This window comes from Crocodylus porosus, unplaced genomic scaffold (assembly GCF_001723895.1).
Source record: "Crocodylus porosus isolate Cpor-Errol unplaced genomic scaffold, CroPor_comp1, whole genome shotgun sequence".
NCBI classification, from domain to species: Eukaryota; Metazoa; Chordata; order Crocodylia; family Crocodylidae; genus Crocodylus; species Crocodylus porosus.
In genome coordinates this window covers 13,228-28,508 of record NW_017728894.1, presented here as the reverse complement: position 1 = coordinate 28,508, position 15,281 = coordinate 13,228, and the positions used below count along the sequence as shown (strand labels likewise).

Genomic DNA, 15,281 nt, shown 5'->3' with positions numbered 1-15,281 from the left:
TCCTTACCCGAAATGCATTGGGCCAGGACCCCCCCGCGGGTGGTCCGGGCACAGGCCGGCCCGCGCAAGACGGGGGGATCCTCAGAAAGCCCCTGACGTGGGGGGGGGCCACCGGCAAAGGCCCGGCGGAGATAGCCACGGGCTCCGCGTGGCAGGATGCAGCTGGCGCGAGCTGCCGGCCGCTAACCTCTCGCCTTTGCCCCCCCAGAGCCCTTCCGATGAGCGCGTGAGCCGGGCGCCGACGGCGGGGCCCGGGCGCCGCCGCCAAGATGGGCATGAGGATCAAGCTGCACAGCACCAACCACCCCAACAACCTGCTGCGGGAACTCAACAAGTGCCGGCTCTCGGAGACCATGTGCGACGTGACCATCGTGGTGGGCAGCCGCTCCTTTGCCGCCCACAAGGCCGTGCTGGCCTGCGCCGCCGGCTACTTCCAGAACCTCTTCCTCGCTGCCGGGCTGGACGCCGCCCGCACCTACGTGGTGGACTTCATCACGCCGGCCAACTTCGAGAAGATCCTCAGCTTCATGTACACAGCCGAGCTCTTCACCGACCTCATCAACGTGGGCGTCATCTACGAGGTGGCTGAGAAGCTGGGCATGGAGGACCTGCTCCGGGCCTGCCACTCCACCTTCCCCGACCTGGAGAGCACCGCCGTGCCCAAGCAGCCTTCCCTGGTGGCAGGTGAGGGGCGTCCAGGCTCCCTGGGTGGCCCCTCGGGGGACCCGAGCCAGCCTCCGGGGGATGCCCGGGGCAGCGGGGAGCCCTTGGGCTCCGAGCGGGGTTATGTCTTACATGGGGAAGCAGCAGGCAGCTGCAAGGAAGATGCCCTGAGTGACGCTGGCCACGGGCTGCCCCTGCCACACCCAGCACCGTCAAAGGCTGAACAGGAGCAGGACTTGCCAGGGCAGTTTGCCCCTGCTGTGAGCCTGGGGGCGCAGCCCGGCTCAGGCAGCACGAGTGTCACCGTGAAAACGGTTGCTGGTTCCTGCCCCTCCTACAAGGTGCAGAGCAACGGGGACCCCGGTAAGGGTGGCTTCTTTGCCACCGACGCTGCGCTGGACGTGTCGGCAGGGAGCAACTCATGTGCCAGCAGTAGCGAGCATGCCAAGGAGCCAGGTTTTGGGCAGCTGGACGAGCTGCAGCTGGACGAGCTGGGGGAGGACGAACTGGCCTTTGAGGAGGCTGGAGAGGAGCTGGGCGCACCTGAGGAGGTGATTGAGCTGAGCGACGACAGCGAGGAGGAGCTGGCCTTTGAGAGTGATGGGCGGGACGGCCGTGCGGTGCCTTGCCAGGTGTGCCGCAAGGTGCTGGAGCCCAACATCCAGCTCATCCGGCAGCACGCGCGCGATCACGTGGACCTGCTCACTGGCAACTGCAAGGTGTGTGAGACCCACTTCCAGGACCGCAACGCCCGTGTCACCCATGTCCTGTCCCACATTGGCATCTTCCTCTTTTCCTGCGACATGTGCGAGACCAAGTTCTTCACCCAATGGCAGCTGACACTGCACCGGCGTGAGGGCGTGGCTGACGGCCACGTCATTGTCCACCCCAGTGATCTGCTGCTGGGCAAGCTGGGCGCATTGCCTGGGGCATCTGGCACAGAGCTGGCCTGTGCTGCGTGTGGCCGGGCACTGCCCCGGGACTTCCACGCCGTGCGCAGCCATGTGCTGGAGCATGTCAACGTGAAGGGGCAGGCATGTGGGCTGTGCGACCAGCGGCACCTCTCGCTTTGTGGCCTCCTCTGGCACGGCCTCTCCCACCTGGGCATCTCTGTCTTCTCCTGCTCAGTCTGTGCCAACAGCTTCGTGGACCGGCACCTGCTGGAGAAGCACATGGCTGTGCACCAGAGCCTGGAGGAGGCCCTCTACCGCTGCCACTACTGTGGCCAGAGCTTCAAGCTGGAGGCCGCCTACCGCTACCACGTCAGCCAGCACAAGTGCAGCGGGAGCCTGGAGCTGCGGCCCGGCTTTGGTGACCGGCTCCCGCCGCCTGGGCTGCAGAAGCGCAAGCTGCCCGAGGAGCTGCTGGGTGAGGAGCTGAGCCCGCCGAGCCAGCCGGGCCACAGCAAGTACAGCTGCAAGGTGTGTGGCAAGCGCTTTGCCCACACTAGCGAGTTCAACTACCACCGTCGCATCCACACGGGCGAGAAGCCCTACCAGTGCAAGGTCTGCCACAAGTTCTTCCGCGGCCGCTCCACCATCAAGTGCCACCTCAAGACGCATGCGGGTGCCCTCATGTACCGCTGCACGGTCTGCGGGCACTACAGCTCCACCCTCAACCTCATGAGCAAGCACATCGGCGTGCACAAGGGCAGCCTCCCGCCCGACTTCACCATTGAGCAGACGTTCATGTACATTATCCACTCCAAAGAGGCTGAAAAGGGTGCTGAGAGCTGATCGGGGAGGAGCCACACAGGCACCCCAGGGCCACAGCCTTGTTCCTTCACTCTCATGGGTGGCGTGGCTGGGACCCACCTCCTGTGGCCAGTGGGGGGTGAGCAGGGGGGTCATCAGTTGGATCTCCCGAGAGGCCTGTTGTGTCGGTAGCTCTGTGTTGGGCCATGGAGCAGCCACCGGGCTCCGTGTTGGGTGCTCCCCACTGGGTTTGGGGAATAGTGAGGAGCCGTCTCTCTCCCAGCCTGCGTGGCACAAGACCTCACCCAGGTTCCTGCTGCTAAGGCTCTGATGCCTGGCCCTGAAGGGCAAAGCTGGGGGATGGGAGGGCAAAGCTGGGTACACGCACACTACCTGGGGCTGGGCCTTTGCTGCTGCCAGAGGAAGTCCTGTCTCAGCCCTGGCCTTGGCCTTACCTCTCTGGAGTGGGGGGGACCAATGGACCTAGGGAGGGTGAGCCACGGCCTCCCAGTGCCAGTGTTGTCACAGTGCCAGTGCTGTTCGAGAGCAAGGGAGGTGGAGGGGAGACGGCGCCTACCTGCTCCAGAGCTGGCTGCTTCCCCTCTTCCCACTCCAGAGAATGGGGGATTATTGTGTTGTACTTGTGCTGCCTCGAAGCCAGGCCCCATCCCTGCCAGCTCTGCAGCGTTGGTGGGGGGAAGGATCCCCATGTGATGCCCCTGGGGGCAGGGGTGTGGGGGGAGGATTGAATGTTGCAGGTGCCCGCCAGGGCCTGCCACCCTGGGTAACTCGTACTACCTCACGCAGGCTGTGCCCGGCCCCGGTGCCTGGCGCCCAGCCACATGCGCCATTAGGAAGCCGAGCGAGCTGGTCGCAGACCCTTTCCCTGAGGAGCCCATGGGAGCCACCCCTGCCCCGGGCAGCGCTGAGCCCGCATGGCCTGGGGTCCTCTCCGCTGTGGCTGTGGGGAGGCCATCTCACCTCTTTTGCCTCAGTTTCCCCGTCTGTAAAACGGGGGCAGTAATACTTGTGGTACCTACCTACTGACCTACCTCCCTGGAGCACGGTGCAGTGCTGGCTCCTATCCGGTTGGCAGAGAGCTCCTGTGATGGGCAGTGTCCTAGGGTGCCCTTTATCCCACTCTAGCGCCAAGTGACCCCACTGGGTCTGGTCTCTTCTGGCCCTGCTTTCCCGTGATGCAAAGAACCAGTCCTGCCTTTGCAGGAGCCTCTGGGGGAGTCTGCGATTGTGCATGTAACACTAACCAGCTTGGGCCCCTGCCAAGACCAGCTTTCAGCTGGTAGATGAGCTCCTGGCAGCGCAGAGCTCCCACAGGTGGCCAAGTCTGGGGAGATGGGGCGCATCCTGCAGATGCCCACCATTCTCGAAGCCAGCTCCCAGGCTGGGCAGCTCCATCCTCCCGTGTACTGTGGAAGCAAAACACTATTGCTAATGGGGCAGGAAGGTGTGCCCAGGGAGGCCAGACTCCTGGGTTCCCTGCTTTTGCTCCGCCAGTGACTCTGCGGTGGTCTCTGGCAGTCCGTGCACCTCTCTGCCTCGGTTTCCCTGCCTGTGGGCAACCGGGGGACAGTAAAGAATTCCTACCTCACGGGGGAGGCTGGGGCCATGTGGCCATGGAGCGCCGGGCCCTCAGGGCAGGGGATGGTGGGGTTAGCTGTCCGGTCCTGATCCTAGTGGAGTCCTACCCTTGCCTTCCCCTGCAACAATGCTGCCCGGCAAGGGGCCGCAGCGCGTGGGCCCGAGCTCTCTCCAGCCAGACGTGGATGCCTCACAAGCACTGCCTGCCCCCACCCCTGCCCTGCCCCTCCGGCCTGGCCTCCTGCTGTGTACGTGGTTCCTCTTGGCTGTAGAGTTTTGTATATTTTGTAACCCCCCCTCTCCCCCCGTCACTGTCCAGCCGCCGTGTCCGTCGTGTCCTTTTCTACACCCCTCGCTCGGCACAAAGTGTGGGTTTATTTAGAATAATAAAATGGAAAACAGCGCCTGCCTGGCCCAGCTTTGCTTCATTCTTGTGCCTGGCGGTTCAAGGGCAGTAGAGCCACCTTGGGGCTGCTCTGTACTACTGTTTTCCTTCCCCCCCATCCCAGGGGGCAGAAGTTGAACGCACCCTGGGCTTTTGGGGTTGGGACAGGGTCTGACTGCTCTGGGGCAGGACAGACCCTAGGGGATGGTAATAGAGGCTCAGAGCCCAGGCTGGGGGGCACCAGCCAGTCTCCTGTGGTTCACTGGGATGCATGATTTGCCGGGGTGGGATTTCCTGGGGAGGCTTCTTGGTGCCCCAGGCCTAGTGCTGCTCCACGGGGAGGAAAAGGGCTATGTGGGGAGTGAGAGCAGCGTGCCACTGGCCTTGGCCGGCAGCCAGGCAAGGGTGAGAGCACTGGCATGGCATGGCCCCCTTCCCCAGCTGGGGAGCAGTGCAGTGACGATGAACTGAGGTCTGGGGGTGGGGGAGGCCTGAGCCCGGGGTACAGAGATGCCAGCAGGGCTTTCAGAAGAGACCTTTAATAGGTGAAATACACAGGGCTGTGACAGCAGGTGGGGGGCAGCCGGGTCTTATAGGGAAGTGGGGGGTCACAGCTCTGATCGGGGACTACTGGTCACCGCAGAAGACCCTGGTAGATGTAGGAAGTGGTGGTGGAGCCAAGACGTGTCCGGGAGGCACCGGTGGACAGGAGCTACGCACCAAGGCCTGGTGAGTGCACTCCCTGCCCATGGTCTCAGCCGCCCCGTTGTGTGACGCGGAGCCCAGGCATTGGGCACCGCATGCACCCATTGCCACAAAGCCTCTGCCGCAAGCGGCTGCTCTGCCTGGCTAACCTAGGCAAGGTTCTGCTACCCTGGGATTCCCCTCTGCCCCTTTGCCCCCATTTCCCCACCCCCCCAGCTTGCACGCCACACCCAGCAAAGGGGGAGACCACAGTGCTGTGTTGCCTCCCTGCACCAGGCCACATGTGCCAAGGAGCCCAGGGCTGCTGGCCGCACGGTATCTATGTGTAAGGGCTGTATTAGTCTGGGACAGGGTAACAGAAGGGGCTGGGGGTTGTTGGGGGCCAACAGAGTCTTGGTGGAAGGTCCCAGTGGCTGCAAAGCAGAGGCCCTTGGCAGTGTGTCACGTATGGCCCTGAGCTAGGTCTCTTCCTGCCCCAACCTGCAAGGGCCTGGTCCCAGGGCAGGGGGAGCCAATGGCTGCCCCTGCCCCTAACAGCTCCGGGGCACTGTGGGAGCAGGGGGCCAATAGAAGCAGGTCCTATGTGTCAGGGCTGGGGTGAAAGCAGTGCCGCTTCCCCCAGCCAAGTCCTGTCGGGGCCGCAGGGCTCAATTCTGCCCGGTGCTAGGAGGCAAGGGGGGCAGCTGCAGCTCTCTTCCACAGCCTGAAGCACGAGGGGGCTGTGTGGGCCTGGCCCGTAGGGGCTCAGGTGCCAGTGGAAGGCAGGAGCAGTGGGAGAGGGTAGGGTCAGATCCCAGATGGAGGAAAGGCTGCCAATAGCAGCTCTGAGCTGGAGTTGCCTCCAGCACCAGGGGTACGGGTACATCCTCGTGCCCTGCAGCTCCGGAGCCAGGAAGTCCCTGTCTTGCCCTGAATCAGAGATGCACGAGATTTGGCGGCTCGCCTAGAAGGTGCGGCTCTACCCTGGTCAGCTGCCTCTTTCTGGCTCTGAGTTTCAAGAGGTCTGGGGCAATATGCCCACAGCCCCCAAGACACCTCGTCTTCCCTTTGCCTGTAGTCCCCTTTCGTGACTGGTAGCGCCTATTTAAAGCAAAGCATCAGCTTGGTCCCCAGGAGCATGGATAGGGTGTGTGGGGGGGGTGCATCTCCCATCACCAGCAGATCCAGGACACTGGGGCCCCCCACTTCTTCCCCTACCCCGGACTGGCGACCCTGCCTAATTGGGCCCCCCGGCGTCCTTGGTGATGATGATGGAGTGCTGGGTGCTGGAGGAGGAGGAGGCATCCCTGCCACGCGCCCGGATCTGCTCCTTGGGGATGTACTTGACCACAGCGGAGGCAAGGCGGGCGCGGAAACCCTTGCTGAGGAAGTTGTAGAGCAGCGGGTTGACGACGCAGTGCAGCAGCGTGAAGCAGTCGATGATCTCGTAGAAGAAGTAGAGCACCTGGGCCACGTGGCAGTGCAGGAAGATGTGGCTGCCTTCCAGCGTCAGCAGTGTCAGCATGACGTGGAAGGGCAGCCAGCTAAGCAGGAAGGCCCCCACATAGGCGTAGACCACCAGCTGGTGCCGCCGGCTCTCTGGCTTGCAACGCCGCACATGCCGGGCTGTCAGGATGTTGCAGATGGCGATGATGGGGAAGGGCACCAGGAACCCCACCACGGTGGCCACCAGGCTGGCAGCCAGCGCCCACTCATCATAGGTCTCGAAAGGTGCCAAGAAAACGCACACAGGGTCACTGCTGTTCACCAGCTTCATGTGAGTTACCTCCAGGAAGGGGATGAGGCCGGCCACGAGCCAAAGGCCGGCGCAGAGCAGGCGGCGGCCACGGTGCTGGTGCTGACACCAGAAGGTGGAGGTGCCGGTGAGGGACACGTAGCGGTCCACACTGAGCGCGGTGAGCAGGAAGATGCTGGCGTACATGTTGGTGAAGTAGAAGTAGTGGGTGAAGTGGCACAGGAAGCTGCCCCACAGCCACCTGTAGTCCAGCGTCACCTCCAGCATCCAGACGGGCAGTGAAAGCAGCACTCCCAGGTCGGCCACGGCCATATTGAGCACATAGAGGTTGATCAGGTTGCGGCCCGCCCGGTGCTGCCAGTTGACCCAGATCACCAGCAGGTTCTCCACCAGCCCCACCACGAAGATGAGCAGGTAGAGGACAAACAGCACCACCCGCTTGACATTCTCGTCCAGGGGGACCTCACAGTAGGTGAAGGTGAGGTTGAAGAGGTGCAGCAGCTCCGTCCAGTTGTGGTAGTCCCCGTCTCCCCACGGCATCAGTGTCCCTGCAGGCGTGGGTGTCACCTCGGCCATGGTGGTGGCTGGAGAGACAGGGGGACGTGATGAACAGCTGCCGGAGCCAGGATCCTTCCTCCACCCCTCCACACCCCCCAGCAGCCCCCCCTGCTGTCTCCAGCATGCTGCAGGTCTGCCTGGCTGGGGGGGTCTATATGTGGGCAAAGCTAGGAGGACGGACAGGTCCCCAGCTGGTGCCTGATTTCTCCCGGGAGACTCCAGGTTGCTGCATGGAGATGCCCCAGGCACCTTGCAGGGCTGGGGAGGAACAGGCATGGGGCACTGCCAGCCAGGCCAGCAAGGAGCTTGGCCAGACCCTGCTGCCTGCCATACTTGCCCCAGGAACCAGCAGCAGCTCCAGCGCTTGGGGCGTGAACCCCGGGGAGAGGAGCTCCTAGCCCGGGGGCAGTCTCCAGAGCTCTGTGATGGCTTGCAATGGATGCAGTCTGAGCTGCAGCCGCTGCCCTGGGATCCAGATTGTCCTGGGATGGAGCCTCCCTGGGGGCAAAGACAGTGATCCCTGCAGAGGAGGCACTGGGTGTTGCAGGGTGGGGGCAGCATTGCTGCCCCAGGAGTCCTGGGGCTGGCATGGGACATGGGGGGTTCTCACCAGGCTGCACGAAAGAGTTGCGGCAGTGGCTGGTCCTGGCGGTGGCTGGAGCTGGAGTCTGGTGTGGGGACCGCGGGGGGCCGGCTGCCTCCTCTTGGCAGGAAATGCACAGCCCAGCCTGACATCCTGCCCCAGCCAGGGTTCACCATGCTGCAGGCGGGGCCAGGGCAGGTGTTTGCTCTCAGCTGGGGATCCCCAGGGTGGGACTGGGGGAGAGTGGAGCTGGCACCCAGTCCTTGATCTCCAGCCCCTCTCCCTGGCTCCCTGGACAACCTGTCCCCGATCAGAGCTGCAACCCCCCTTTCCTATGAGACCCCCCCCATCACATCCCTGTGTATTTCACCTATTAAAGGTCTCTTCTGACAGCTCTGCTGGCATGTGGGCATCTCTGTACCCCAGGCTCAGGCCTCCCCCACCCCACTGGAAGGAGCTTTTTACCACGTAGGAGGAAGCCAGCTGGGTGGCAGGCAGCCACTGGCTCCAGGCTGAGTTAGGATGGCTCCAGGTGGGCAAAACCCCCCAGCTCCTGGAGTCCCGGGATGTCCCGGCTCCTGCCTCCCCAGCTTATGGGGATCCAGTCTAGGGGTGTCTGCTCAAGGCTTTTTCCCATCCCCCCAGGGACTTTCACACACCATCAGCACCTCCAGAGAGGCCTGTAACACCCTAATGCAGCTACCTCTGGGGTGGGACAAGGCACCGCCATGCCGCCTCTCTGGACGGGCAAGGGAGAGGGGCCTGGCCTGCCTGTACGTTGTAGCACCTGGGAGCTTTGTGTGTGGAATGGGGTCCCAGCGCAGCCTGGAGAACCAGCACCAGGGCCAGGGGGAAGCAGCAGCCACCAGTCACTCGAACCTGCTGGCTCTGCAGTTTGGAGGGAAGGCGGGGGGGGGTCCGGGCCCCGGGGCAAGAGAACACGGTTCACGGAGGCCCCAAAACAATTCCTGGAAATCTCCTTTCCAAGCACAGACAAGACAGTGGGAGTGACGCCCACACGGAAGGAAGGCCCCGCTGGGACGGACGTGCCAAGAGCCGGGACCATCACAGCACCGTGGCCTGTGGATCAGGGCCAGCCCAGCTGCAAACAGGAACCCTTTGTTCCTCCACCAGAGAGGCTGTTCCTGACCATGCCACCATGTTCCCTGAGGACCGTTTTTGCTGTGCCCGCACTGGCTCTCCTCCCCACCTGCCAGGCTGGGAAGCCCCTGGGGGGAAACTGAGGCAGGGAGCCATGGAATACACTGCCCCAGGTAGCCTGAGTCCTGTCATGCAGAGGAACCTGGGAGTCCTTGCTCCTTGCCCCTCTCCCCTGCTCCAGGCTGCACCCACCTCCACACCCTCCATGGGCCGGAGTGGGGTTAAAGGGCTGGAAGGGGGTTAAAACCTGACACCCCAGCCATGGGGGCAGAGGGGGGCGGGTTGTGTTGTGGGGAGGTCTCGGCTCAGCTGTGCTTGGTGTCCCATCTGGTCCTGGGGAGATGGCTCCCAGCTGCCAATCCTGGGGGGAGACATCCTACCCTGTGGCCTTCAGAGCTGGGCGCTCAGTGTTTGCAAGAGATAAGTGGGAAGGGCGGTTTCCTCTCCGGAAAGCTCCTATGGCCCCAGGCGCGGGGGTCACGGGCTCGGCCTGCAGGAAGGCAAGAAGGGAAGGCTGATAAGGGCTGGGGGAGCCTGACCTTGCCCTCCCAACCAAGTCAGCACTTTGGGTCAGAGGGACACGGCCAGCACTGGGGTCACTCCTTGCTCCCTGCATTTGGACCCGCAGCCCCTCTGTGCTTACCTGCTCCTGGCAGCCAGCAGGCCCAGAGCCCCCAACTGTTGGCCCCAGCCCCAGCCCCAGCCCCAGCCCCAGCCTTAGCCTCCATCTCTCTCCTGTTCCCCTTCCTCAAACAGAGTCTGAGCTGAGCTTCCTGGCTCCAGCATGGATCTTGCTTCGCTTTGCACTAATGATCTTCCTCCTATTGTCTTCCCGCATCTCAATTTCCACAGCTCAGCAGGGGTGCCAGAGCCTGGGCCGGGAAAGGGCTGCATGCATGAACCCCCCTGCAAGGCCTGGAGCATGGGACCCTCTACCCCGGCTTCTCCTGAGTCTCAGCCCAGCCCAGCAACCACCACTGACCTCCTGTGCCCTGCACTGTGCAGGTGCCTGCAGGGGACCGCATGGCTCTGAGCTGGGGTCCAGACTGCCTGGCAGGTAGGAGCCCAGCAACACAGATGTCCTGGGTTGCGGGGTGGGCCTTGGGAAAGCTGGGTGCTTGGGAGGGGTGCGTGGTGGGACCACAGCTCAGCCCAAGACCATGCTCACGCCCCAGGTTCACCCTGCCAATTCTATTCCAGGTGCAAGCTCCAAGACTTCAAGGTCAAGATCTCCATGGTCGAGCCAGCCGGCTTCCAAGGTGCCCAGTGTATGCTGAATAGCCAGGAGCAAGTGCAGGGCCATGTGCCCCTCCCCAGAGACTTACAGGCAGCAGTACTTCAGCCACTGTAAGTCCACAGGGCAGGTCGCAGGCCCCAGGGTGCCAATGGTATGATGTCAGAAGATGTGACCCCCATGGGGGGATTGTTGCCTGGAGAGGGCAGGGAGCAGCCTGGGGAGTGGGTTTCTGCTGCAGATCCTAGCCCTGCGGGCACTGAGCCCAGCCACAGCAACAGGAGAGCACCAGGGCGCCCAGCCCATCTTGGTGCCCTCTGTACTTGCAGTATCCTGTGGATACCCAGGGGCAAGTTCACGCTGCCATCTGTGCACACGTGGGCTGTGCCACTGCTGCCCTCTGCGGGGCAGAGTGGGGATGGTGCTGCCACATGCATGGCCTCAGCCCTGCCCTGCTCCAGCTAGAAGCTCCCTGGGCTCAAGGTAGGAAGGTCCAGCAGCTGCCCCTGGCAAGGACAGGACTGTGCCCGCAGGCCTGGTTGGGGTTGGGGTGGGCATGGCCCCTCTGAATTCCCCATGGGGTATAGGCTCCCCCAAGGCCATGGGGAAGTGGAGACCAGACCAGAGCTACCTGTTGCCTGCAGACCCCTGGCAACATCCCTGCACACATCCACACTCCCAGCCCCTGCCCTCTGCTGTGGCCTGGTGGTGCCACTCCTGGAGCCATCGCAACGTCATCGCCAACTCCGTGGCACGGGCTTTGCCTGGCAGTAGTTGGGATCTGCTGAGGTGGCACCAGTGGCATAACTGGTTTCTCCCCTTCTCCCATCTCATTCAGGTCCTGTTTAAGGCACCTGGCTAGGTAAAGAGCACCCTTGGCACTGTGGAAAAGGGGTGGGCCCTTCCCAGCCCAGCTGCCAACCAGGGACTTTCAGCTTTCCTCACTGCAAGGGTGACTCAGCCTCTATGGGAGATGTCCCAGGGCTCAAAGCAGCCCTCTATGAAACCCACCCACACTCCCAAACCTGACCTGGCCCATCTGAGCTCTTCATTAGCCACTGGCATGGAGTTTCTGCCTCCACCCCCCTAAGCCACAGCTGAGGTCCCATCCTGGGCTTGCTGAGCTCCAGCTCCTCTCTCCAAGCCCCTGGCAGGAGAGTACAGCACTGAGCTAGTGCTTTAAACCTCCTTCCTAGGGTCTTGCCAGCGTGCCGCAGCTTCCCTGGGACTGTCCTGGGAAGCACAAAGCTGCTGTCTTGAGGCAGGAATTCATCTGTTTCCAACTCCCTTGGATGCTGGAAGAGGTGGAACTCACCTGGATTCAGCTGCCTGAATCCCTTCCAGCCAGAGCTGCGTGACATGCTGCCTGGGTCCTGCCGACCAGAGCCCAGGTGAGAGCCAGACCCTCTTACACCCCATGGGGCCAGCCTGGGATACCTTCTCTAGAAAAGCACTAGTGCAGCTGGGAGTTACAGGAGGGCCTAAGCTGCTTCATTAAGCTTTTGTCCCTGTGGTTCTGGAGGGTCTGCAGATACAAGACACCTGGAAGCCCAAATGTTATGGCTTTTCTTCCTCTCAGAGATGTGGGAGCCTCAGCTTGGCAGGTGAGACCAGAAGTGACTGGGGAAAGCTGAGACACAAGGGGGTAAAGGAGTGACGACACCTAAACCCAAAAAGATCCAGACTCTGCTTTGAATTTATATATAGATATGCATGTTTCTGGGATCCCTTTGATGTTATAATGGTGATTTATAACCATTATAAATGCACCCCCCTACCCCCACCCCATCAGCCCAGTTCAACCATAGGATGTTAGTAGAGACTCTTTTGGTCTCCAGTGAAGCTAGGAGCTTTGCTACTTTATTTTTCATCCCAAAGCCCCATATACATATTTTTCCCCACTGGCGACATATTGCTTTTCACTGAGAAGCCCAACAGGAGCATGTGGCTAAGTACCTGAGACTGGGAGACAGCTGTACAGACAGTAGACCCGGTGCTGACAGGCAGCCCACCAGGCTCTTGCCATCAGTAGCATCCAAGGGGCTGAAGTGCATGAGATGTAAAGACCCCTGGCTACTTCAAGCAGCTGGATTTGAAAGGGTGAGAGAGGGTATAGGGCTGCCATCTGTAGCTTCCTCACTCTCAGAGCCAAGCCTCCGCTGTGGTCATGTGGAAGCCAGTGAAGAGACATCGAGCATCACGTGCCTGGCACAAAGACACTCCCGTTCCAACCAAGGCATCTTCGCTGCCCCTCCTGGCTCAGAGGCACTTCGCTGCCTAGATGCCCTGGGCAGGCTTGGGCATTCTGCGGGTCAGCAGGAAGTCTGCCCACGAGGCCGGCAGGTAGGAGACGGGCAGGTAGAAGAGCTTGGCGTCCCAGCCGCAGGAGTAGCGGGTGCGGGGGTGCTGGGCTGTCAGCGCGTGCTCCATGGCGTCGGTGACCAGGCGGAGGTTGCGGCTGGCCAAGTGGAAGAACCTCTGCATAACCTTTTGGTCTGTGCAGAGGAAAGTCCAGCAGTGAGCAGCCTGGCCAGGCTGGGGCAAGAAGCACAAGGGAGAGGGGAGCCCTGGAACAGGCTGGGCACCATCACAGCAGCAGGGACAGGGGCTGGGCTGGCAGCTTGGGCAGGGCAGGGCTGAGGCTACATACATGGCTGCGTCATCCCGGCTCTGCCCCGCAGAGGGCAGCAGCAGTACAGCCCGTGTGCATACGCATGGCAGCATGAACACAGCTCTGGGTGTCATGGGATGCTGCGTGGGCAGTGGGTACCCAGGGTTGGCTGGAGGCTCTGGCGTTGCTCCCACTGCTGCGGCTGGGCTTGGTCTCCATAGGGCTAGGGTCTCCACCAGACACCCTTCCCCAGGCTGCTCCCTGCCCTCACCCAGCATTGATCCCCCCCATGGGATACCTCTGGCATCCCATTGGCACCCCAGTGCCAGGGATCTGCCCCTCAGACTCACAGTGGTCAAAGAACTGCTGCCCGTAGGCCTCTCTGACATCAGCAGGGATGTGGCTCCACATCTGCTCCAGGCTCTGCTGCAGGCTCTGGGCACTGACGAGTGATGTCTCAAAAGCACCTGGCTCGATGATGGAGACCTTGACCCCGAAATTGTGGAGCTCGCGCCTGGAATGGAACCGGCAGGGTGACCCCAAGGCTGAGCTGGAGCCTTCTTCAATACCTGCCCCCTCGGAGGCCCTGCAGCCCAGGCTGTGGATGGCGACTGGGCTGTGCCAGCGCTCCTGCTGGAACGCAAACCTGGCTAGAGGGTCTTGCTGCTCTGCTCAGGGTCAGATTTGGGATCAGGAGGGAATTTTACCCCCTGGTCAAAGGGGTCTGTCTTCCTCTGTAGCAGGGGCACAGCCTCCCCCGGGATCGCTCAAGAGTATATCAACACCCTTTGCAGCAGCAGGATGCTGGCTGCCACGGTCCGCCTGCTTTCCCTGTGGCAGGTTCGGGTGTCTGGGGTTGTGTCGGGTTGATGATCCTTTTGCTAAGAGGTTGGATAAGAGATTCATGTGGACAGGACTGATCCTGCCTCGGGCAGGGGGTTGGACTCGGTGTGACCTCTGGAGCTTGCTGCCAGCTCTGATTCTCTGCAGTTCTATAATCTGATGGTACGTGACAGTGCGGCTCTCTCCATGGCGGCGGCTGCCCGTGAGCAAAGGAGCTCCCTCCTCTGTATGCAGCACACGTATGCAAATCGGGGAGCTGATGACTGATTCATGCCGCACAAAGGCCAAGCAAAGAGAGCAGGCGAAGCAGCAGGTGAAAGCCTTGGGCTGAGGAAACAAAGGGCAGGGGACGCATCTGGGTACCTCAGGCTGTCGGAGAAGGCCTCCACGCCGTACTTGGCAGGGCAGTATCCGCCCCCCAAGGCCGCCACTCTGCCCATCACGCTGGCCATGTTGATGACGCGGCCCCGGGCTCTGCGCACCAGGGGCAGCAGGCTCAGCGTCACCTCGATCAGTCCCACCAGGTTCACCTCCAGCACCCTGACGAAGTCGGCCTTGCTCAGCCACTCGCTGGGGGCAGTGGGGGTCCCGATGCCAGCGTTGTTCACCAAGCCCCAGAGCCCTGGGGAGGGGAAACCATGAGAGCTCTGGGGGGGCTCAGTCTGTGGCTTGGTTGTTCCCCTGCGCTTGTGAGTGGAGTAAAGTGAACATCTTTGCTGGATACTGCGAAAAATTGGATTTCTCAGCCAATAAAAAGATATCACGCTTATTGTCTGTGAGACTGCGAGAGCTGCCATGCTTGGTCCAGGCCTATGGGAAAGCAAGGCTGACTTGAGCCACTAAAACCTTCCTGTTTCTCTTGCAACCACCGTCTCAGCCAGTCAGGCCTGGCAAGCCTCTTTTTTGTGTGCTTTCTAGTGTCCTGCACTCCTGCTACAAATGCCCCTCTGTAGGCATTACCTGCTGCTTGGGCCCTGCCTCCTGCTTTGCCGTGAGACAGATGGGACTGTGTCCAGGGGTGGCCAGAGACAGAGTAGGCGGAGAGGAGCAGCAAAGCTGGGCATGAGGATGCAGCTGAGCTGCCCTCTCGGTTCAGCAAACACAGCCAGGGTCTTGGGGGTGAGTGCAATAGGGTGGCCTGGCCCATTGCCCTGTCTCCCTAGGAGGATTCAGAGGGGGGCAGGCCCAGGCCACCCTCCTCCCCAGCTGTGCTGACACGCACCCACCCACCCTCCTTCCAGAGAACACCACTCTCCAATACTAGCATCCTCTTTTGGGACCTGGTGACCCCCTTCCCTGCTCCTTCCACAGCTGTAGTCTCTGCCAGGGCCACAGAGCCTGGATCAGGGCTCAGCTGGATGGGGACCAGCCCAGAACTAGCCCCCTGCACGGAGCAGAGGGCAGTGCCAGGCCTCACCTCGGTCCCCCACCTGCCCCTTCACCCAGGCGGTGGCCGCGGCGATGCTGTCGGAGCGGGTGACGTCCAGGATCGCCGTCTGCAGCCTCCCCG

The 15,281-nt window shown here is 62.0% G+C and overlaps 3 protein-coding genes and 2 long non-coding RNA genes across 5 annotated transcripts in view; 3 read left to right on the top strand and 2 right to left on the bottom strand.

Moving 5' to 3' along the window:
- Window positions 1-174: 174 nt before the first annotated feature.
- On the top strand, window positions 175-4,358 carry ZBTB39 (zinc finger and BTB domain containing 39). Its single transcript, XM_019556313.1, has one exon. The coding sequence runs from the start codon at window positions 270-272 to the stop codon at window positions 2,397-2,399; it is 2,130 nt and encodes a 709-aa protein (XP_019411858.1). The 5' UTR covers window positions 175-269; the 3' UTR covers window positions 2,400-4,358.
- A 502-nt stretch (window positions 4,359-4,860) lies between these two features.
- On the bottom strand, window positions 4,861-8,196 carry GPR182 (G protein-coupled receptor 182). The gene is made up of 2 exons (XM_019556324.1): window positions 7,950-8,196; window positions 4,861-7,365 (listed from the first exon to the last, which is right to left on the bottom strand). Exon 2 carries the CDS (start codon window positions 7,355-7,357, stop codon window positions 6,263-6,265), a length of 1,095 nt encoding a protein of 364 aa, XP_019411869.1. The 5' UTR covers window positions 7,358-7,365; window positions 7,950-8,196; the 3' UTR covers window positions 4,861-6,262.
- A 1,724-nt stretch (window positions 8,197-9,920) lies between these two features.
- Window positions 9,921-11,709, top strand: LOC109324376. The gene is made up of 3 exons (XR_002104923.1): window positions 9,921-10,140; window positions 10,284-10,430; window positions 11,514-11,709. It is a non-coding gene; the product is annotated as an uncharacterized LOC109324376 (long non-coding RNA).
- An 82-nt stretch (window positions 11,710-11,791) lies between these two features.
- LOC109324357 (17-beta-hydroxysteroid dehydrogenase type 6-like) overlaps window positions 11,792-15,281 on the bottom strand; it is a 4,292-nt gene continuing 802 nt past the window's right edge. The window contains exons 2-5 of the mRNA XM_019556352.1: window positions 15,189-15,281; window positions 14,135-14,393; window positions 13,279-13,442; window positions 11,792-12,812 (exon numbers count right to left, since the gene is read on the bottom strand). The exon at window positions 15,189-15,281 is cut by the window's right edge and continues 44 nt beyond it. Coding sequence (XP_019411897.1) covers window positions 12,595-12,812; window positions 13,279-13,442; window positions 14,135-14,393; window positions 15,189-15,281 — 734 coding nt within the window. The 3' untranslated portion in view covers window positions 11,792-12,594. The remainder of the gene's footprint in view (window positions 12,813-13,278; window positions 13,443-14,134; window positions 14,394-15,188) is intronic.
- The window catches only part of LOC109324368, a 13,569-nt gene continuing 10,983 nt past the window's right edge, over window positions 12,696-15,281 (top strand). The window contains exon 1 of the long non-coding RNA XR_002104919.1: window positions 12,696-12,768. This is a non-coding gene — a long non-coding RNA (uncharacterized LOC109324368). The remainder of the gene's footprint in view (window positions 12,769-15,281) is intronic.

What these genes read in the sequence shown, in the direction of transcription:
- GPR182 (XM_019556324.1), bottom strand. Translation starts at nt 7,357, where the DNA reads ATGGCCGAGGTGACACCCACGCCTGCAGGGACACTGATGCCGTGGGGA.
- ZBTB39 (XM_019556313.1), top strand. Translation starts at nt 270, where the DNA reads ATGGGCATGAGGATCAAGCTGCACAGCACCAACCACCCCAACAACCTG.